At 48.0% G+C, this 22,960-nt stretch overlaps 1 protein-coding gene across 3 annotated transcripts in view; it reads left to right on the plus strand.

The window, feature by feature from the left end:
* Positions 1-22,960, plus strand: part of LOC140399056 (Golgi-associated plant pathogenesis-related protein 1) — a 46,314-nt gene that overhangs the window by 17,771 nt on the left and 5,583 nt on the right. For all 3 annotated transcript variants that reach the window (XM_072488149.1, XM_072488150.1, XM_072488148.1), the window contains 2 exons: positions 14,692-14,910; positions 16,512-16,589. In XM_072488149.1, the coding sequence (XP_072344250.1) occupies positions 14,694-14,910; positions 16,512-16,589 (295 nt within the window). In that variant the 5' untranslated portion in view covers positions 14,692-14,693. The remainder of the gene's footprint in view (positions 1-14,691; positions 14,911-16,511; positions 16,590-22,960) is intronic.

The raw sequence follows: 22,960 nt of genomic DNA on the forward strand, positions 1-22,960 counted from the left end.
CTGAGTTTTAATGAGTGCCCTGCTCACATCTTTTAGTCTGTATTTATTTAAAACAATTAACTTTTTCTCTGTTTTTTATTGACTTTTTAAAAAAAAATACTCATTTCGCTAGCACTGAAACACTGAACAGAATTTTAAATACTTACTATCTCGAGCTTCCACAAGAAAATACAAATGTTAAAGTAACAAAGAAGCACCTTCTTCAGTCTCTGGACTGAATTCTCACTTTTTCCAAATTCTAAACTTACCACTCCGTTCACAATCCATTTAATTGTTATCTATGATTATATTCTGTGCTACAGCAAGTATTAAGTCTGACAAAGAAGATGTTTGATCCATAAGGTCTTGCAAGGATTGATAGATTGAACATCATTAGTGCCAGAGAGAGAGAGGGTGGAATGATTCCATCAGTGGAATACATTTGGCAAGATCAAAATTGATTGTCAGGAGAAAAGGAGATAGCTGTCTATATAAACTCTAATTTTGAGGCACAAGTGAACAAAGACATAAAACTGCAAAGGACAGAGATAGAATCACTTTGGGTAGAATTAAGAGATGATAAGAAATATGAGCTCCCTAGGTCAGGGGGCGGAGGTCAACTACCTGGGGCTTGTTACGGCAGGGGTTAAAAGCAGGCCTAACTCAGAGCCTGATCAGGCCTATCCCCTCAGCAAGGTCTGCACTAGGATTGAGATGCTATGTAAAGTATAACTTGTATATATCTAAATACATTCACCTTCATTATGACAGTTTGAGTGATAATATTGGCGACAATATTAGGGGAGCAGCCTGATCAGGCCCTGAATGGGGCCTGCTTTTATCCCCTGCCTTAACGATCCCCGGGTATTTGGCCTCCTCCCCCTGTCATGATATTCAAACACACACATCATGATGGACACACCAACAGACAAATCAGAGCACACAACACCACAACCAATCACACACAAGGACAGCAACCACATAAAAGCACGAGCACGACACCTAGTGGACAGTAGGTCTGGGGACAAAGACACGGACAAGACCTGTTACAAGATCACAAACAGGGAATCCCCACGTGCAGAGTATCAAGACAAAACTGTACATAGAAAGTTTAAATAAAATAGCGTTGTACCATATACAACTGTGTTGGCTCATCTGTGTGTCAGAACGCCCAACACCACACCCCCGACCCAGGAAGCTTGTATTCTCTGAGTCCCACAGGGAAACCAATTATTGTTTCCCCATGATCCTCATGGGGGATTATTGGCGACAAGGATTTACGGAAGCTCCGGACTGGCCCATTGTTTTGTCTTGACAGGCAGAAGTTTGTATCTTAAGTTTTGCCTTGCATCGTAACGTTTAAAATGTCATTGTTCGTAAATTTGGTGCATTCGATACGGGCTGGAGGTTTGGAAACACTATGCAGAGCGCATGCAATATTTCTTCCAAGTGAATGGTATATTGGGGGAGTACCGGCAAAGAGTTCTTCTAAGCGTCTGCGGAGCCCAGACATTTGGGATCATCAAAAGCTTGACCTACCCACCTGCACCAGATTCCAGATCATTTGATGTAATATTGTTTATGAATCATTCTGTATATAAGCCAACATCATAGATTATCATAGATTATCATAGAATTTACAGTGCAGAAGGAGGCCATTTGGCCCATCAAGTCTGCACCGGCTCTTGGAAAGAGCACCCTCCCCAAGGTCATCGTGAACTTTTAATTAAGAATGATAACAAGGTAAAGCTGGGTGCGGCTTTAAGTGCCAAGATTAGTAACTTGTTTAAACAGAACTGCCAAGAAACTCATTCAGAGCAAATAAACTGCATTTGAGGAAAATGGTACGGAATTAAGACAGGTTAACTAAAGGAATGCTAAGAGTAGATAGAAAAAGGTATCAGAACCATAAAGAAAAAATATCAAACTGAAATATGTCGTAAAAAGGATTCTAGTCCTATTGAGAAACAAAGGAAAAATAAGCGATGGAGTGAGGTCACTGAAAGTGGGATCAGGTGAAGTCAGAACAACTCTAGTTATGCAACTTGTGATGGTAACTATATAAGTTTATTATCACAATTCTTATCCAACATACAATAAGTGTTAAAGAAAAGTCCTGGGGCATCCTGGGCAGCACGGTGGCACGTTGGTTAGCACTTCTGCCTCACAGTGCCAGGGAAAAGGGTTTGATTCCGACCGTGGTAACTGCCTGTGTGGAGTTTGTACTTTCTCCCCGTGTCTGCGTGTTTTTCCCCCGGGTGCTCCGGTTTCCTCCCACAGTCCAAAGATGTGCAGGTTAGGTGGATTGGCCATGATAAATTGGCCCTTAGGATGGAGTTGCAGGAATAGGCCTAAGGTGGCCTTTCGAAGGATTGGTGCAGTATCGATGGGCTGAATGGCCTCCTTCTGCATTATAGAGATTCAATCTGGATAGAAATGGCAGCCAATTATAGGTCATGAAGGGAAGTTCCTATCAATTTAATTTGCTGGGTTTTTTTGAGGGCACAAAAGCAGTTTGACAGGTATAAAAAGCAGACGATTTAATCACATGAAATTATTGAGAATTTATAGCACGTAACCTGGCCATTCTGGATCGATCAGCTTTAATTCTCCACACATTCTTGCCACCTCTTACAACATCACCATTATGCTTCCACACCTTTCTACCTTACACAGAGCTTCCACTTAAAAGCATCAATGTTATTCACATCAACTATTCCTTATGGTATCACGCTCCATATTCTTTGAAAACCAAAGTTTTTCCCGAATTTGTTATCAGGTTTATTTGTGGCTGTTATATTTATGAACATTTATTTCCCTCACAAATTGAAATTTCTTCTCGTTATCAGCCACTCAAACCTAATTTTAAAGGTCCCGATTAAATCACCCTCACTTCCACTTTTCCTGAGTGAAGAGCTTTTTTAAACATTAATTTACAGAATGTGGATGTCGCTGACGAGGTCAGCATTTATTGCCCATCCCTGGTTGCCCTTAAGAAGGTGGTGAGCTGTCTCCTTGAACCACTTAAATCTAGTGAGGTCTAATGGTGTTAGGGAAGTTCATGATTTTAACGCAGCAACAGGGAAAGAATGGTGTTGTATTTCCAAGGCAGTATTGAGTGGTAACTTCTAGCTGGTGGCCTTCCCAAGTATCTGCTGCCTTTGTCCTTCTAGATGATGGTGTTGAGAGTTTGGAAGGTGCTGCCTTTGGAGCCTTGTCAAGTTCCTGCAGTGCACCTTGTAGATGGTACACACGGCTGCCACTGTTGTGGGAGAAGGAGGGAGTAAATGTTTGTGAAAGGGGTATGAGTCAAGTGAGTTTCTTTGTCCTCAATGGTGTCGAACCTCTTGAGCATTACTGGAGCTGAACCCATTGAGGCAAGTGGAGAGTATTCCATCACACTCTTGTCTTGTGCCTTGTAGACAGGCTTTGGGGCGTCAGGAGGTGAGTTACTCACCATAAGATTTGACCTGCTCTTGTACCAATAGTATTTATATGGCTGGGTCCAGTGCAGTTTTGGTCAATGGTAACCATAAGGATATTGATAGTGAAGGAACCAGTAATGGTAATGCCACTGAATGTCAAGGGGTGATGGTTAGATTCACTCTTATTCAAGATAGTCATTGCTTGACACTTGTGTAGCGTGAATATTATTTGCCACTTGTCAGCCAAGTCTGGATATTATTCAGGTCTTGCTGCACTTGGGAGTGTGGTGTTTCAGTATGTGAGGAGTCACTAATGGAATTGAATATTGTGCAATCATCAGCAAACATCCCCATTTTTGACCTTATTGTGGAAGGATGGTCACTAGTGAAGCAGCTGAAGATGGTTGGGCCTAGGACACTGCCCTGAGGAAGTCCACCCAGTTATTGATAGATATTGGCCCAGATCTTCCAATCTCAGAATAGTTGTGGACAGGACATACATCAGAAGACCTCTCAGAAGTCCAAATGTAAGGACTCTGTGGGAATTGCCTGGGCAGTGTGAAATTCCAGTGGGCAATTCATGGGACTCTCCAAAAAGGCCCCTAGCACTGAGTTAGAGTCGGAGACTTCGGACAGTTTCAACCTCCTTACTTGGATAGTTACCCAAGAAATATTAGACAGAATAAAACCTAGTCCTGGATAACTATACAGTAGACTATTCTCCCACCTATCCCTCCATCCACCATCACTCACACTGACCCCTGACTCTGCCATCAGTATCAGACTTCCCCTTTACTCCACTGGTTCCTTAGGAACTCCCACCCCCACCAAGCCCCAATACTCTTCAACCTACCACCCTGCAACCCTACCTATCCGCCACCCTATCCACTTCACCCACTTGGCAACCTATCCATTTAACCATCCCATCCAGCTGCCATCCTATTCAGCTAGCACACTACCGAGCTACCACCCTACCACTTGCCACGCTACACACCTGCCACCCTAGTACCCACCTGCTATGCCACCTGGCACCTCCTCCCAGCCACCATATCCACCTGCTATGCTATCACCTATCCCACATACCACCATGTCATCTGTCATGGGAGTGTCCCCTTGAGAAATGTTTTTGTCTTATCACATGGCTTCAGTGATGTCATTGTGTGGGTGGAGCTGGGCTGTGGCTCTGTTTTTACGAGTTTTTACTTTCGCTTTGGATTTTGGAGAGGTTTGTGGCTCTGTGAGTTTTTACTTTCGTTTTCACATTTGGCTGCTGTAGACTCAGGCAGAGAAGTATTTTGGCCGGTCTCTCTATTTTCAATTTTAAAGAGTTCTTCCAAGGAAGAAAGCCAATGGTTATAGTTATCTACTGTTTTGGTAAAAAGAGGTTTTTGGTTTATAGGATCTTGTTATTGAATTGGAACAGTTAAGGGGTAATTCATTAAGGGTTATACATAGATTACTGTAGCTGGGGTCTTTATGTTTGTAATTGATAATAATTCTCACTGTGTGTGTTTATACAATATTAACTAAATTCTTAGCATAAAGCTTGTTTTTTTTGATTAAAAGTGCCTAGGACCTCTGTTGAATAATACCTGAAAGGCAGGCTCTTGCACTCATCATAACCAACATCAATAAACAGTTGTAGGCTAGGTGAACTCCATGATATACTTTGGAGTTTTCTAAACTCTGGCCCATAACATACCTTAACCATCTACCACCCTACCATCCTGTCCAACTGCTACACTGTCACCCTACCCTACCCAGCTGCCACCTTATGCACATTAGCCCCTTGCCCATCCCATATCCTCATATACTTACCAACCCATCCTACACACTTCAAAGAAGCCTTTAAACATACCTACCAGAATATAGCAGCTCATACCATGAAAAATGGCCCTTAGCTTGACTTACCTTCACAATCCAGCACTGTGAAGAAGCAGCTCTATTTTAAAAAATGTGTTCATGGGCCAGCATTTATTGCCCACCCCTGAGAGTATTTAAGAGTCAACCGCATTGCTGTGGATCTGGAGTCACCTGTAGGCCAGACCAGGTAAGGACAACAGATTTCCTTTCCTGAAGGACATTCGCGAACCAGATGGGTTTTTAACGACAATCGACAGCAGTTTCATGGTCATCATTAGACTTTTAATTCCAGATTTTTATTGAATTCAAATTCCACCATCTGCCATTGTGGGATTCTAACCCGAGTAACCACGGTGGCACAGTGGTTAGCACTGCTGCCTCACAGCACCAGGGATCCAGGTTTGATTCTGGCCTCGGGTGACTGTCTGTGTGGAGTGTACACGTTCTCCCCGTGTCTGCGTGGGTTTCCTCCGGGTGCTCCAGTTTCCTCCCACAGTCCAAAGATGTGCAGGTTAGGTGGATTGGCCATGATATGTTGCTCCTTAGTGTCCAAATAGTTGGGTGGGGTTACTGGGTTACGGGATAGTTAAATCTGTGAAGATTTTCTTGTTTTAAAGATACAGACAGAAAACAGACCTGCATAAGAGATCACTGAAATGAGAAAGTTTTCTACAGGTGGGTAACATTCTAACACCGTGGGCTGCATTCTCCGATTCTGGGCTACGTCTCCACGCCGGTGTGGGAACGGTGGCGTTTTATGCCAGAGAAACTGGCGCAAAACGGCCACCGATTCCACGTTTTTCTGGGGGCTAGCAGGACAGCAGCGTAGAGCACCCGGCTCTAGCTGCCGATACGTCCCAGAGAATTGGTGGGTCCGTGGCCGCGTATGCGCACGACGTCGGCCTGCAGTGGCCTCGCTTTGCAACATGGAGGCAGCCACCTGCGGACCCAAAGTCTTCCCCTTCAGCCGGCTCGCATGTCCTGGACCCCCCCACAGTGCCCCCGCCGCGAATAATGTTCCCCCGTGAATTGAGTCCGCAGCGGCCATGCCGGGTTCCCGACGGGTAAGACTATGAGAGACTCACGCTGTCGGGAACTCAGCCGGTTGGGGACGGAGCATTGGGGGGCGGGCCTCATGCAATGTCCTGAGGCCGTCGATATGTGGCGCGGCGTACTCTGCAAGTACGCAACTTTGGAGGGGGCAGAGCTTGGTTTCTCCGGCCGGTCGCCGAATGCAATTTCAGCATCGGCAACTGGAGAATCCAACCCTGTGTCTCAGGGGCTCGGAAGAGCTCACGTGGAAGCTTTAACTGACATTATTCCTTAAACTACGGTCAAAGTTCCTGTGCTGAGTTCAGACAAAGGGAATAAAAACTGTTTACTCAGAAAGGCAGCTGTAGTTATTTCACAGGGAGACAAAGGCTGCATCTGGTGGTAGAGAAACAGAATTGCACTAATCTGAACATCCTGTGAACAACACAATCTGGTGGTCGATGTTGGGAAGTGCACTGACCTGAACATAGAACATAGAACATACAGTGCAGAATAATAATAATAATATTTGCTTATTGTCACAAGTAGGCTTCAATTAAGTTATTGTGAAAAGCCCCTAGTCGCCACATTCCAGCACCTGTTCGGGGAGGCCAGTACAGGAATTGAACCCATGCTGCTGGCATTGTTCTGCATTACAAGCCAGCTAGTTAGCCCACTGTGCTAAACCAGCCCCACAACATAGAACATACAGTGCAGAAGGCGGCCATTCGGCCCATCAGCCCATCGAGTCTGCACTGACCCACTTAAGCCCTCACTTCCACCCTATCCCCCGAAGCCAATAACCCCGCCTAACCTTTTTGGACACGAAGGGCAATTTATCATGGTCAATCCACCTAACTTGCACGTCTTTGGACTGTAGGAGGAAACCAGAGTGCCCGGAGGAAACCCACGCAGACACCACACAGACAGTGACCCAGCAGGTAATTGAACCTGGGACCCTGGCCTGTGCTGCCCAGCATGAACATCATGTACCTGGCTCCATCCAGTGGTGGAAGGATGGAACTGCACCAACTGGAATTTCTTGAGAGAATCTACTCGCAGAGGCTGCAACCACACCAGTGAAGACTTCCTTCAAACTTTTCCCCTTAATCACCATTTTATTTGATCCTCTCCAACCCTTACCTTGTGTCTGTCTTGTGTGTGTCAGGGTGGAGGGTGGGTTGGGGTTTTGGAGTTAAGTAGACTGGTAGACCATTGTCCTGTTATATATATTAATCTTTTCCTGTCATTATTGATAAACAGTTTGTTAATGTTTTACTTATGAATCTGGGGCTGGATTCTCCGCACCCCGACTCCGAAATCGCGGCCGGCGCCAGGGCCGAGAATCTATTTCCCCGCACGGAATCAAGACCGGTGCCGGATCCCCGATTCTGCGGGCCCCAAAAAGTGGCATCCCAGCACCTACCTGGAGCCATTGCTGGAGGCCAGCTCTGCCATTCTCCGCCACCGACCAGCCGAAGTCTCGTTGGCATGGATCTAGTGCTCCTGCCAATCAGGATAGTAGCGTGGCAGCTGTGGACAGAGTCCACAGCCACCCCGGTTGGGGGGCAGGCTGATTGGAGATCGGGGGGGCCTTATCGTGGCTGGGCAATGTGTGGGCGGGCGGTCAGGGTCGGGCGCGCGGCCGATCGGGGAGTCTATTTTCAGTGTCCCGCTCCGCGGTCCGAGTCTGCCATGGAGCAAGGCACGGCTGCTGGAGGTACAGGTATCTTCAGCAAAAGCTGCTAGATTTATGCCGGGTCCCTGCTAGCCCCCTCAAGGCTTGGAATATGTGGCCCTTTCACTCCAGTTTTTCTGCCATGAAAATCCACAGTTTTGAAGCTGGCGTGGGGACATAGTCCCAAAAACAGAGAATCCAGCCCCTGGTGTCTGTAACTCATTGGAGCAGTCAAGGGTTAAAGATCTTCAGAAAACACAAATTATTGGTTAATTCACTTATGTTGGGACTCAGGGGTTTGGGGGGCTGGAATTGACTATGCCCTTGACCAGGGTGTCGTAACAGATGAAGCAACTGAAGATGGGCCTGGGACACTAACCTGAGGAACCCCTGCAGTGATGTCCTTGAACTGAGATGATTGGCCTCCAACCAGCACAACTGTCATCCTTTGTGCTACGTATGACTTCAATCAGTGGAGAGATTCCCCCCCGGCATTGGCCCCAGTTTTGCTCCAGGCTCTTTGATGCCACATTCGACCAAATACTCCCTTGATGTCAAGGACAGTCACTCTTACCTCACTCTGGAGTTCAGCTCTTTTGGCCATGTGTGAACCAAGGTTCTAATGAGGTCAGGGGTTAAGTAACCCTGGTGAAACCAAATTGAGCATCAGTGAGCAGGTTATTGCTAAGCAGATAGAAGAGGCACAGTCAGGTAAAGAGAGTCTGATACTTTTTCTTGAGGAAACCAGGAGGAGCAGAATCGTTCCCTGGATTCTGCCTGCCTTGCCTCCCAGGAGACTCACTGGAAAACACTTGGAAGCTAACAGCCATGTGATCCGCTCCACCTCTGGAAGCCACACTGCTCCTTCACATTTGTTTCAGGTGGGAAATGAAGTGACAGCATTTAATTAAGGCTCTGACGTTAAAATACTTAAGGTCTGTATTTAAGCATTTCACACTCCACCCGAATCTTGCTCTGGGTTAAAAATGAAGTGTCGGCAGTGGTTTCTACAGGACAGCGACCCAACCCAACTTTGCAAGAACAGGGTTAGGGCCAGCGTATTTCTTTTTCCACCATGGTTTATTTAAGCCCCTTTGAATATATTTGTACAGTCACGCAGAACATAAAGGGGTCAAGTTATGTGTTGCCCATGTGGAAACCTGCTGTTTGTGAGTGAGAAGTTCAGAGAGAACGTTGATTTGGCTATCTCCTGAGCATCTGACCAAGTTCAAGATAGCCGAGTTTACACTGTCCTTCAGTGCTGTCCACAGACTTAGGGTTCTACAGATGTTTCACATTAAACTGACAACGACACAAGGAGCAAACAATGGAGAGAACAGTCAATATTCAACACAGTGCAACTGTTCTCTAGTGCGAATCCCAAAGTCTATTATAGGCATGTAGATAGTAAAAGGAGTAGGCCGATTAGGGGCCTAAAAGGAAATTTACACATAGAGGCTGGGATCATCGTTGCGATATCAAATGAGTACTTTGCATCTGCCTTTAAAAAGGAGGTAGATGCTAACCAGGCTATGGTGACAGGGAAGGAAATTCTGTCACTAGAAGTGATCAAAGTTGATAACGAGCAAGTTTCGGGTTAACTGTCAATAGTTAAAGCTGACAAGGCACCAGGATCAAATGAGATGCATTCAAGGATATAGAAGGAAGTGAGTGTGGAAATTGCATGGTCTCTGGCCATAATCTTTCAGTCTTCTCTAGACTCAGGGAAGGGCTGAAGAATTATGGGCACGATTGAATGACCTCATCGTGCCCGACTTGCAGCCGAGACACGACAGTTGAATCCTGGGAGAGGCCAAAATCAGCCTTTGTGCCGGGTGAAAAAACGTAAGGGAGTTACCGGACTCACAAGGCCCGGCACGATCTGGATCTCACCTTCAGGTGGGCGAGATTCAAAAATGCATATTTTAATGAGCCATTGGTTCATCTAAATATGCATTTGCCTTATTCACCCGGCACCCGGGATTCAACGCCGGCACCTGCAAGGCCTTAACTAGCAGCCGTTTGGTACTGGTTCACACAAAATGCACCTCTGGGGGTCTCGCAGATGTTTGGAGGCCCCAGGGTGGTGAGGGACAGGGCAGAGTGGCACTCTGGCACTCCAGCACTGCTAGTCTGGGGGAGGGGCTTTCTCATACGTGCAGGGATGATGGGAGGGTTCCAGGGCCCCAGAAAAGGTCAATGAAGGTAATGCTGTTGATGTGGCGTACATGACCTTTCAACGGGCAATTGATACAGTACCTCAGAGCAGACTTGTGAGAAGTTGTAGCTCATGGAATAAAAACGGCAGTAGCAACGTGGATACAAAATTGGATGAGTAATAGGAAACAGCGTAATGGTCAATGGATATGTTTCGGGATGGAGGAAGGTTTGCAGTGGAGCTTCCCAGGGTTCGGTATTGGGACCCTTATTCTTCCTGATATATATCAATGACCTAGATCTTGGTTGATGGGGACAATTTCAAAGTTTGTGGACAACACAAAACTTAGGAGCTTTGTAAACTGTGAGGAGGACAGTGTAGAATTTCAAAAGGACATAGACTAGTTAGTGGAGTAGGCAGATAGGTGACAGCTGAAGTTCATTGCGGAGAAGTGTGAGGTGATGGATTTTGGTTGGAAGAACATGAAGAGACAATATAAAATTCTTTAGGGGTGCTGGAGCTGAGGGACCTGAGTGCACATGCAAATAGATCATTGAAGGTAGCAGGACAGGTGAAGAGAGCAACTAAAGAAGCATACAGTATCCTGGGCTTTATCAATAGGGGCACAGAGTACAGAAGCAAAAAGGCAATGCTGAACTAATACAGGATACTAATTAATCCTCAGCTGAAATATTGTGTACAGTTCTGGGTGCCACACTATAGGAAGGATGTGAACACATTGTAGAGAGTGCTTAAGAGGTTTCAAGAATGGTTCCGGGATGAGATACTTTTGTTATGAGGTTAGATTGAAGAGGTTGGGGCTGTGATTTCCTAGGAGAGAAGAAGGCTAAGAGGAGATTTGATGGAGGTGTTCAAACTCATGAGGCGACTGGACAGAGGAGATAGGGAGAAACTGTTCCCACTCGCAAAAGGATTGAGAAAGAGAGGGAACAGATTTATAAGAGCAAAAGAAACAAATGAGGTTCAAGAAAGAGGGCTGGGATTCTCCCCAACCCGGCGGGGCGGGGGGTCCCGGCGGGATGGAGTGGCGTGAACCACTCCGGCGTCGGGCCGCCCCAAAGGTACGGATTTCTCCGCACCTTTAGGGGCCAAGCACTCACCGTGAGGGGCTAGGCCCGCGCCGGAGTGGTTTCCGCTCCACCGGCGGGCATGGAAGGCCTTTGGCGCCATGCCAGATGGGGTCGAAAGGATTTCGCCAGGCAGCAGAATTCCGTGCATGTGCGGGAGCGTCAGCAGCTGCTGACGTCATCCCCGCACATGCACGGGAGCGTCAGCGGCCGCTGACGTCATCCCCGCGCATGCACAGCAGAAGTTCAAGCTGTAACAAGCTGAAAAAGCTTCTGCAGAAAGACAGCCAGAGTTTCTGCATGGGTCTGACAGGAGTCAGATCTTGTCTTTAAAGCAGTGTCAAAATATCTCTCTTTCTCAAAGAATATCTTTGTAAAGCAAGTATTTCCATGTGCCATAGGTAGTTAAAATGGAATGAGAGCTGATTCTTTTTTTCCTTTTGTTGTTTGAGTGGGAATAAAGATAGCAGTTAAGCTTTGACAAAGAGTCATCCAGACTTGAAACATTATGTCCCATTTCTCTCCACAGATGCTGTCAGACCTACCAAGATTGTCCAGTATTTTCTGTTTTTGTTGTAGCAGTTAAGGGTATTATATTCTCTGTACTGAGTGGTGTTGTTTAAGGGGTAATTGTAAGTTGTTTTCTGGTGTGATGTGAAAGATTTTAATACTGTGTTAGTAATAAAGTTTGTTTTAATATTCCATATCCCTATTTCTTTGTGCAATTACTCCAGGAACAAGGTATCTTTTCCTTAAAGTTTTACAAAATGAAAATAAAACATTGGGGTTTCAGTCCAGTATCCTAGCCACTGTTTGGGTCTGGTCTAGGGCCTTGACATCACTACATGCAACCACTACAGGCACTTCTTTCTGTACCCTCATAATTCAGTCACACATACACACAGTACATTCAAACACGTGTAGGCCTTCTCATTCCTAACAACCCACACAAATTCACCCAGGCATACGTTGAGACTCCAAATACCAACACACCCCTACTCATTTCAAAACTGCACACCCTTTGTGGCAGTGAGATCAGGCCTTCAGTGGTAAATGCTGGGCCTGACTTGGAGGGTGAGGAACTGCTGCAGGGTGCTTTCTCTTCCCGGGAGGTGTTGAGCCTAACCATGGGGGCTATCCCTCTTGGTTTGTATGGCAGCCATGCAAGATGGTGGTAAACGCAATGCATGGGCGGGAAAGTGTGCCAGAGACCCAGAACCTATGGTGCACACTGTCATTAGTGTGGCCTAGGCAGGGAAGGACACCCAACTTGTCATGGGAAGTAGGAGGAAAGTCAGAATACTGAGATAGCAATAGGACTGAGCTTTTCCTCATTATGTACCATAATCCCAACCAATTTTTGGCAGGATCTCAGAGGATAATTCACCCCCACTGCCTCCCTCCCCCAGACCATTGCTCACACATATTGGTGGTGGTGCTGGGTTACAGGTGCTGTGGCAACATGCACTTTTACAACCATGTTGTAGCCTGGAGCTATGAATATTGATGTTAAAGGCTCCAATTAATATTCCTTCCTTCACATAGCTGAGGAATTCCTTCTCCCTACCACCTGTCATTAGTGTGTGTTGGCAGGATTTGCAGGTTTATACTCGAGCTGTTTGGTGCTTTGTGAACACAACTTCTTTGGCCATCATGTCCTGAGGTGAAACTGGAGCTTCTGGGTCAGAGACAGATGGTACCCACCGTGCACAAGCACACACATTCAAATCTTTCCTCAGGCACATTCACACATTGACATACACACACACTGTTCACAACCACTTGTGGACATTTTCACTTCCTAATCTTTCAAGCTCTTTTTTTGCCCCTTGCCTTGTTCTGTATATTCCACTGCTTCATTATTATATGGCTGAGCAACTGGTCAGGCAAAATCCTACTGACTCCATTCATTACGGGCGCACCGGTTGCTGGGTCTGCTTCACCCATTCAGTTTTATGGTGAATCTTCTGCTTCTCTATTTGATAACTTCTGGAGAAACATTTTTACCCAGTGAATGGGAAGGATGTGAAACTCGTGATCACAAGGAGTGATTAAGGCAAATCACACAGATACCTTTAAGGGGATGCTAGATAAGTACATGAGGAAGTAAGGAGGACATGGTTGCATATATCAGCAGAGGGTGATTTATTGGGGTGTGACTATAGAAGATTCAAGCTTCCGTGAATTTCTGTCTGGTTGGTCAGAACCAATTTATCAGGTTGTCGAGTGACACTCTTATGATTTGTAGTTCATATCAAACTTTGAATTCTAATTTATTTGCTGAATGTACGCCACACTTAAAGTATTATAATACTTTACTGGCAGTGTAAAAGCTCATCATATCTTTGAACCAGACTTTGGCTGCCAAATATTTACTCTGTTGCAAGCAAAAGATCAGCAAGTTAAAATTGGGCCATCTTCTAGATGACTTGTTTAAATATTGCTTCAGAGTAATTTATTTTCATGTATAATTGGGGTTGGTGGAAGAGGGAGAAAAATGCTTTGCACAATTTCTAATGGAATCATAAACCTATTTATACATCTTTGATTTTGCCACAGCTAAAAAAACAACAGGAATCCTTCCCTCAAAATTAATTTAGTCAAATCCATTAAGAGCTTTCATTAAAAAACAGTTGATTTCTTTAATTTCCATTTGAAAGGACAATATATCTAAACTTTATATGCCCTTAGTGTTGGGTGGGGTTGCTGGGTTATGGGGATAGGGTGGAGGTGTTGACCTTGGGTAGGGTGCTCTTTCCAGGAGCCGGTGCAGACTCGATGGGCTGAATGGCCTCCTTTTGCACTGTAAATTCTATGATTCTATGACATACCGACCGGGTTAGATGAAGTAAAGTGGGAGGAAGCTCCAGTGGAGCATAAACCCCAGTAGAGGGTGAGTGAACAATGGGAGCTACTCACTGCGATAGCATGCAGAATAAATAACGGATTGAGCTAAACTTTACTTTGAGCATTGAAGAAGAGATGGTGAATGAAACTCTTCTAATCTGAACTTGTTGCAATCGACCTCATTTGACATAGAAAGTTAAAAAGTAGAAGCTTCCTCACCAATATTAATATTGACATCTACCTCTCCTGCCAGTGGAAGGTGGCACAATGGCCTCTCATTGGGCCAACATGGTGTCTACTGGTCAGTATTTGTATAACCATGGTCCATGTCAACTGACCATTTGATTAGCAGCATTCTTTAGTATCCCCTCAGTTACCATGCAGCCTTGAGGTGCTCTCAAAGATATATGTGCAGACTTGAAATTCCAAAGTGCAAATCAGCTTCTGAACAGCCTGTTTCCATGCTATAAATGCTGGGTAATTCTACATATGTAAATGCCAAATTTAAGTTTCAGCTGCATTCTCAGTGGTACCAATCCATGACGTAGCAATATGAACATTACATCACAGAGCAGCCTCACCAATGCGCTGTGATATCAATTATCATCTGATGTTTTTCAGACATGGAGAAAAAAGCTTTCCTTGCTGAACTGCTTCAAGAACACAACAGATTACGAGCTCTACACCAGTCACAGCCACTGAAGTTGAACTCTGACCTCTCCACACAAGCACAGAAATGGGCAGAGCACCTCGTTGGTATCAATAGCCTCCAGCACAGCGACACCGAGTATGGAGAGAATCTCTGGTACAAATGGAGCAGCGATGCAAAGCTACCCACAGGTATAAAGATGATAGTCTGGCATGACCCTCTTCACAGTTGAGTGTTCAGAGTGACGACCCACAGGCAGAGAGCTGAGAGTTCAGAGTGACCCTGTTTTTGGGGGGCAATTTAGCGTGGCCAATTCACCTAACCTGCACATCTTTGGGTTGTGGGGGTGAAACCCACGCAGACATGGGGAGAATGTGCAAACTCCACACAGACGGTGACCCAGGGCCGGGATTCAAACCCGGGTCCTCAGCGCCGCAGTCCCAGTGCTAACCACTGCGCCACAAGCCGCCCAGGTAAGACTTCTTACTGTGCCATCCCCAGTCCAACGCCGGCATCTCCACATCATGACCATTTGATTGGCAGTGAATTGAACATTCTTTCAGTTACCATGCAGCCTTGATGTGATCTCGAGGATAGGTTTGAAATTACTATGTGCAAATTAGTTACTGTGTTTTCTACATTATATCAATGACTGTAAACTACACTGCGACTTCCTGAGGTGATGAAAAGTGCTTTACTTTCATTCAAAATTAACCTTCAGCTGAAGAGTGCAAATTATTTTCATTTTAGTGAATCCACCACCTGACTCCATTGACCCCACCCCCTCCCCACATCTGATCACCCCACCCCAAACCCCCTGATTCCACCACAATCGGATCTGACCCCATCACCCCACCCAACTGACAGCCTACATCTTCAATCCCTTTCTTTCCCACCCTGATCCCCATACCTACCTACCTGATCATTCAATTACCCTACCCTCCCTAAGCCCATGCGCACTTAACTACCCATGCCACCCCACGTACCTCATTCACCCTAACCCCTTTTACCCACTCTACCCACTTACCCGCTTGCCATCTCTATGCAGCATTTCAAAGAAGGATATTCAAACTCGGGCAGCACAATGGCGCAGTGGTTAGCACGGCTGCCTCACGGTGCCAAGGACGCAGGTTCAATCACGGCCCCGGATCACTGTCCATGTGGAGTTTGCACATTCTCCCCTTGTTTGCGTGTGACTCACCCCCACAACCCAAAGATGTGCAGGGTTGGTGGATTGGCCACGCTAAATTGCCTCTTAATTGGGAAAAAAAATAGGGCACTCTAAATTTATTTTTAAAAGGAAGAAAAAAAAGGATATTCAAACTTTTTCCGAACGGTGCGGGATAAAGGAAATGTGACGCCCGCATGGATTCTCTCCCTTGGCTCCTTTAAGATTTGCTGCGCGGAGCCAGTTTGGAAGAATCTTCCATCAGATGATTAGCCAGAAAGTTTGGAGGAGGATAATTGGGTATTTTTTGTCTGGTCAGGGTAGGAAATAGGGGTTCTGAACCTGAACCTGATCAGAAGATTTGGGTCAATAAGGCATTACTTTTTTCCTCATTATCTCGCTTCCCCTGAAATGCTTTTCACCTTAGCTCTTTGCGATAATAAGTTCCAGATTCTCACCAGACTCTCGGGCAGAACAGGTTTCTCCTGAATGCCTCACTGGATTTATTAGTGACTAGATTACATTTATGGCCTCTAGTTTTGATTTTAATTCCCCACAGGTGAAACTAGCTTCTCTACAGCTACCTTATCGAACACTTTCGTACATATCTTTGTTTTCTTTCAGGGACTGAAGTGAGTGAAACCTGGTACAACGAAATCAAGAAGTATGACTTCAAAGATCCGGGTTTTAAGAGTGGGACAGGTGAGAGAAAAATATTCAATAGAAAAACAAGACATTTGAGAAAGCGACACATACACATTCGGGGGATACGGTAGCACAGTGGTCAGCATAGTTGTTTCACCGATCCAGGGTCCCAGGTTTGATTCCCGGCTTGGGTCACTGTGCGGACTCTGCACGTTCTCCCTGTGTCTGCGTGGGTTTCCTCCGGGTGCTCCGGCTTCCTCCCGCAGTCCAAAAATGTGCAGGTTAGGTGGATTGGCCATGCTAAATTGTCCTTAGTGTTGGGTGGGGTTACTGGGTTACGGAGAAAGGATAGGTGTGTGGGCTTAGGTGGGGTGCTCTTTCCAAGGGCCGGTGCAGACTCGATGGGAAGAATGGCCTCCTTCTGCACTGTAAATTCTATGATCTCTGACCACAAAAGTCACTCAGAGAAAGAGGAAAAGAGACAGATTTTTTGTGTGTTGCGTTGTGTAATACTAACATGTACGTAACTTTATCATTGAACCAACTTTATTCGCATCTTCGCAACAGAGAGGGCAGCAGAGAGAGCAATATAACAACATGCTCAGATCTTGCGATATGGTACAAGATGGAGGCAGTCATGTTATAGATTTGCAAAAGAGAGAGACAGACAGACAGACAAAACACCTCCATCTGCAAATTCCTCTCCAAGTCACAGAACATCTGCAGATTCCTTCATCACTCGAAGTCCTGGCTCAAATTGCTAGACGTCCATGGGCTAGATTCTGCGCCCTGCCGCGCCATATTTCTCTTTCAGCATGCCAGCGGGATGCTCCTTTACTCCGGCTGGTCAATGGGGTTTCCCATTGCGGGGCAGCCCCACGCCGTCCGGAAATCCCTGGACTGCCGGCAGAACGGAGCATCCTGCCGCGGACAATCCAGATCCGTATCTAACAGCACTGTGAGTGACTGCAATGGTTCAAGAAGAAGGCTCACCATTACCATCAATTAGGGATGGCAATAAATGCTGGCTTTGCCAGTGACGCTCACATTCCATGAGTAAAAAATGGCAGTGGGGGGGGCATGCATTTCCCACCAGCTTGGGGGGGGGGCATGCATCTCCCACCGGCTGAGGCGGTGGGTTTCTGCATCAGATCGTCCACTTTTGACCTCATTGCTTATGCGTTAACATGAGGCACGTCATATCTTGTGACAGGGAAGACTTGGATTCATCCACCCTATTGTAAACTCATTGGATCATCTTTCCCTGGTGCCACATTTAAACCACACCATGTACACATTCACTGTCTGCAGCCCAACACTGGCGAGTCCTGAGAAGAAAGAAACCTACTGCCCAAGGTTCAGCGACAGTGTGTTGGGAGTAGATCAGTGGAGGAATGCCGAGGGGTTAGAAAATTGAAAGGTGGCAGGCGGGACTGATGCCAACAGACTGGCGGTAACTTACTCTTGCAGACTGTAGGAGGTCGTTCATCTTCTTCCTAAATTGGACGGAGGTCCTCCTGGTCACGCTGCCTGCACTTACTGCAGCTGCCACTGCCTCCCAGGCAGCATTGGTGGCCCTGCTGCTGGTTCTCCGACCCCCTCGGGGGAACAGGGGGCTTCACATCCACGATGTTGTGGAATCTGGCCAGGTCATCATCCGCAAAGCAAGTAGCAGGTGTGCATGCTGCCATGCTTGTGTGTTGACTGGGAGTGAGTGGTGAGGGGGTATTTAAAAGCGGTGAGTAGCGGGAGACTTCCGGTTGCGGCGATGCACTGCTAAGCTGCACGTTTTGGCAGCTCCCGTTCTAACGGACTTTTGGGTTCCTTTCGGGAGCCCCAACGGAAATTTTTTCAGACCAAACCCAGTGTGGGGTGACGAAGGAAGGTGTCCCCCCGGGTGTGTATGGAAAGGACCAGTGGCAGTGGCCAGATTGTGAAGGATCCTTTGGAGCAGCGGCAGAGAAGAGAAGGGAGAAGCAAGATGGCGGCGGATGGAGCCCAGACGGCATGGGGCCCGGACCAGCAGGAATTCCTCCGACGGTGTGTGGAGGAACTAAAGAAGGAGGTGCTGGCGCCGATGCTATTGGCAATCGATGGGCTGAAGGAAACACAAAAGGTCCAGGCGATAGAGCTCCGTGGAGTGAAGGCAAAGGCAGCCAAAAACGAGGATGAGATACAGGGCCTGGTGGTAAAAACGGAGACGCATGAGGCGCTACATAAGAGGTGTATCGAAAGGTTGGAAGCCCTGGAGAACAGCTCGAGGAGGAAGAACCTATGGATACTAAATCTCCCCGAAGGAACAGAGGGAGCTGATGTTGGGGCTTATGTGAGCACGATGCTCCATACGCTAATGGGAGCTGAGGCCCCAACGGGCCCCCTGGAGGTGGAAGGAGCGCACCGGGTCCTTGTGAGAAGACCAAAGGCGGGTGAAATACCAAGGGCGATAGTGGTGAGATTTCACCGCTTCATGGACAGAGAGGCTGTTCTGAGCTGGGCCAAGAAGGTACGGAGTAGCAGGTGGGAGAATGCGGTGATACGAGTGTATCAGGACTGGAGTGCGGAGGTGGCGAGAAGGAGGGCGAGCTTTAATCGGGCCAAGGCGGTGCTTTACAGGAAGAAAATAAAATTTGGGATGCTGCAGCCGGCGCGATTGTGGGTCACGCATCAGGGCAAGCACTACGACTTCGGAACGGCAGATGAGGCATGGATATTCATCCAAGAAGAGAAACTGGACTAGAACTGAGAGTTTGATGTTGGGGGGGAAACAACGAGGTTGTGGCACAGAAATGTAAATTGGGAAATGGGAGGTTTATTATATAGTAACGTTGGATGGGGAATTTCTCTCCCCTTGATGGGGGGACACGAAGAAATGTGGCCGCCGGTGGAAAAAGGGACAGAGAGGGGGGATGGGGAATGAGGGAGCTGCGCCATAAGGGGCGGGGCCGATAGGAAAGCGCGGGGTTTTTCCCGCGCTATGGAGATGATGGCGGGAAGATAGGCGCAGGAAGGAAGAGAGCCCCACACACAGGGGGGTCAAAGAGAGAACGGGAGAAGCCAGGGTCAGCTAGAGTTAGCTGACTTTCGGAAGCATTATGGGGGGAGTAACCATGTTAGATGGGGATCTAGCGGGGGGGGGCGACTAACTGGGTTGCTGCTACTGAGTGCAAGGGGGAGCTGGCAAGAGAAGAGGTGGTCGGGACGGGAAGGCGCCGCCTGGGGGACTGGTGGGTGCGCGGGACTTGACCGGGGGGGGGGGGGGTCACGTGGAATGTGAGAGGCCTAAATGGGCCGATTAAGAGGGCCCGGGTGTTCGCGCACTTAAAAAGACTGAAGGCGGACATAGTCATGCTCCAGGAGACGCATCTGAAGGTGGTGGATCAGGTTAGGTTAAGAAAAGGATGGGTCGGGGGGTGTATTGAAAGACACCTGGAGGTCAATGACGATGGTGAGATCCAGGTGGGGGTAGTATGGGAAGCGCTGAAGGCGGTGGTTAGGGGAGAGCTGATCTCCATTAGAGCCCACAAGGAGAAACAAGAGGGCAAAGAAAGGGAGAGATTAGTGGGGGAGATTTTGAGGGTGGACAAAAGATATGCGGAGGCCTCAGACGAAGGACTATATAGAGAAAGGCGAAGACTTCAGACAGAGTTTGACCTGCTGACCACGGGAAAGGCAGAGGCACAATGGAGGAAGGCACAGGGGATGAGATATGAGTATGGGGAAAAGGCGAGCCGGATACTGGCCCACCAACTACGTAAGAGGATAGCGGCGAGAGAGATAGGGGGAGTTAGGGATGAAACGGGAACTATGGAGCAGAGAGCAGGGAAGGTAAATGAGGTGTTTAAGACCTTTTATGAGAGGCTATATAAGTCCCAACCCCCGGAGGGAAAAGAGGGAATGCTACATTTTCTGGACCAACTAAGGTTCCCGAGGGTGGAGGAGCAGGAGGTGGCAGGTCTGGGGGCGCAAATCGAGGTGGACGAGGTGACTAAGGGACTGGGGAACATGCAGGCAGGGAAGGCCCCGGGACCAGATGGGTTTCCGGTGGAATTCTACAGGAAATATGTGGACCTGTTGGCCCCGCTGTTGGCGAGAACCTTTAACGAGGCCAGGGAAGGGGGGATACTACCCCCGACAATGTTGGAGGCGACGATATCATTAATCCTGAAGCGGGACAAAGATCCACTGCAATGTGGGTCATACACGCCTATTTCACTCCTAAATGTAGATGCCAAACTGCTGGCAAAAGTGCTGGCGACAAGGATAGAGGATTGCGTCCCGGGGATGGTGCATGAAGACCAGACAGGGTTTGTAAAGGGGAGACAACTGAATGTCAATGTTCGACGGCTGCTGGGGGTGATGATGACGCCCCCAGCGGAGGGGGAGGCAGAGATAGTAGCGGCGATGGATGCGGAGAAGGCATTCGACAGGGTGGAGTGGGTGTATTTGTGGGACGTGCTGAGGAGGTTTGGGTTCGGGGAGGGGTTTGTCAGATGGGTCAGACTCCTATATGAGGCCCCAGTGGCAAGTGTAGTCACAAACCGGCAAAGATCGGAGTATTTTCGGCTACACGTGGGAACAAGACAGGGGTGACCCCTGTCACCATTACTGTTCGCATTGGCAATTGAACCACTGGCCATAGCGTTGAGGGACTCAAAGAAATGGAGGGGGGTGGTTAGAGGGGGAGAGGAGCATCGAGTGTCACTCTACGCTGATGACTTACTGCTATATGTTGCGGACCCTGTAGAGGGGATGCCAGAGGTTATGCAGATATTGAGGGAGTTTGGAGATTTCTCGGGATACAGGCTAAATATGGGGAAGAGCGAGCTTTTTGTAATACACCCCGGGGACCAGGGAAGAGGAATAGACGCTCTGCCGTTAAGGAGAATGGAAAGGAGCTTCCGATACTTGGGGATCCAGGTAGCTAGGAACTGGGGAACTCTACACAGACTTAATTTGACGTGACTGGTGGAGCAGATGGAGGAGGATTTCAAGAGGTGGGATATGCTGCCGCTCTCATTGGCGGGCAGAGTGCAGGCGGTAAAAATGATGGTCCTCCCGAGGTTTCTTTTCGTTTTTCAGTGTCTCCCGATTCTGATCACAAAGGCCTTTTTCAAAAAAATAGACAGGAGTATTATGAGCTTTGTGTGGACAGGGAAGACCCCGAGGGTAAAGAGGGGGTTCCTGCAGCGCAGTAGGGATAGAGGGGGACTGGCGCTGCCGAGCCTGAACGACTATTACTGGGCCGCCAATGTGGCAATGGTTTGTAAGTGGATGAGGGAGGGAGAGGGGGCGGCGTGGAAGAGGCTGGAGATGGCGTCCTGTAAAGGAACGAGCCTAAAGGCGCTGGTGACGGCGCCGCTACCGTTCTCCCCGAAAAGGTATACCACAAACCCAGCGGTGGTGGCAACCTTGAGGATCTGGGGGCAGTGGAGGCGACACAGGGGGGTGACGGGTGCCTCGGTGTGGTCCCCGATCAGGAATAACCACAGGTTTGTCCCAGGAAGGATGGACGGGGGGTTCCAGAGTTGGCAACGAGCAGGAATTAGGAGACTGAGGGACCTGTTTATAGATGGGACGTTTGCGAGCCTGGGAGCGCTGGAGGAAAAATATGAGTTGCCCCCGGGGAATAGCTTCAGATATATGCAAGTGAGAGCGTTTACGAGGCAACAGGTGAGGGAATTTCCGCAGCTCCCAACACAGGGGATCCAGGATAGAGTGATTTCGGGGGTATGTGTCGGGGAGGGCAAAGTGTCTGAAATATATCAGGAGATGAGAGATGAGGGGGAGGCGCTGGTAGAGGAGCTGAAGGGAAAATGGGAAGAAGAGCTGAGGGAGGAGATTGAGGAGGGGCTGTGGGCTGATGCCCTAAGTAGGGTAAATTCCTCGTCTTTGTGTGCCAGGCTTAGCCTGATTCAATTTAAGGTTCTACATAGAGCACATATGACGGGAGCAAGACTGAGCAGGTTCTTTGGAGTGGAGGACAGGTGCGGGAGGTGCTTGGGAAGCCTGGCGAACCACACACACATGTTCTGGTCGTGTCCGGCACTGGATGAGTACTGGAGGGGAGTGGCAAAGGTGATCTCAAAGGTGGTGAAGGTCCGGGTCAAGCCAGGCTGGGGGTGAGCGATATTTGGGGTAGCGGAAGAACCGGGAGTGCAGGAGGCGAAAGAGGCCGATATTCTGGCCTTTGCGTCCCTGATAGCCCGGCGAAGGATCCCACTTATGTGGAAGGAAGCGAAACCCCCCCGGCGTGGAGGCCTGGATAAACGACATGGCAGGGTTCATAAAGCTGGAACGAATGAAATTTTCGCTGAGAGGATCGGCTCAGGGGTTCTCCAGGCGGTGGCAACCGTTCCTTGACTATCCCGCGGAACGATAAGGGAAAATAGATTGACAGCAGCAGCAACCGGGGGGGTGGGGGGGGGAGG

The sequence above is a fragment of the Scyliorhinus torazame genome, chromosome 22, assembly GCF_047496885.1.
Source record: "Scyliorhinus torazame isolate Kashiwa2021f chromosome 22, sScyTor2.1, whole genome shotgun sequence".
Taxonomy (NCBI): Eukaryota; Metazoa; Chordata; class Chondrichthyes; order Carcharhiniformes; family Scyliorhinidae; genus Scyliorhinus; species Scyliorhinus torazame.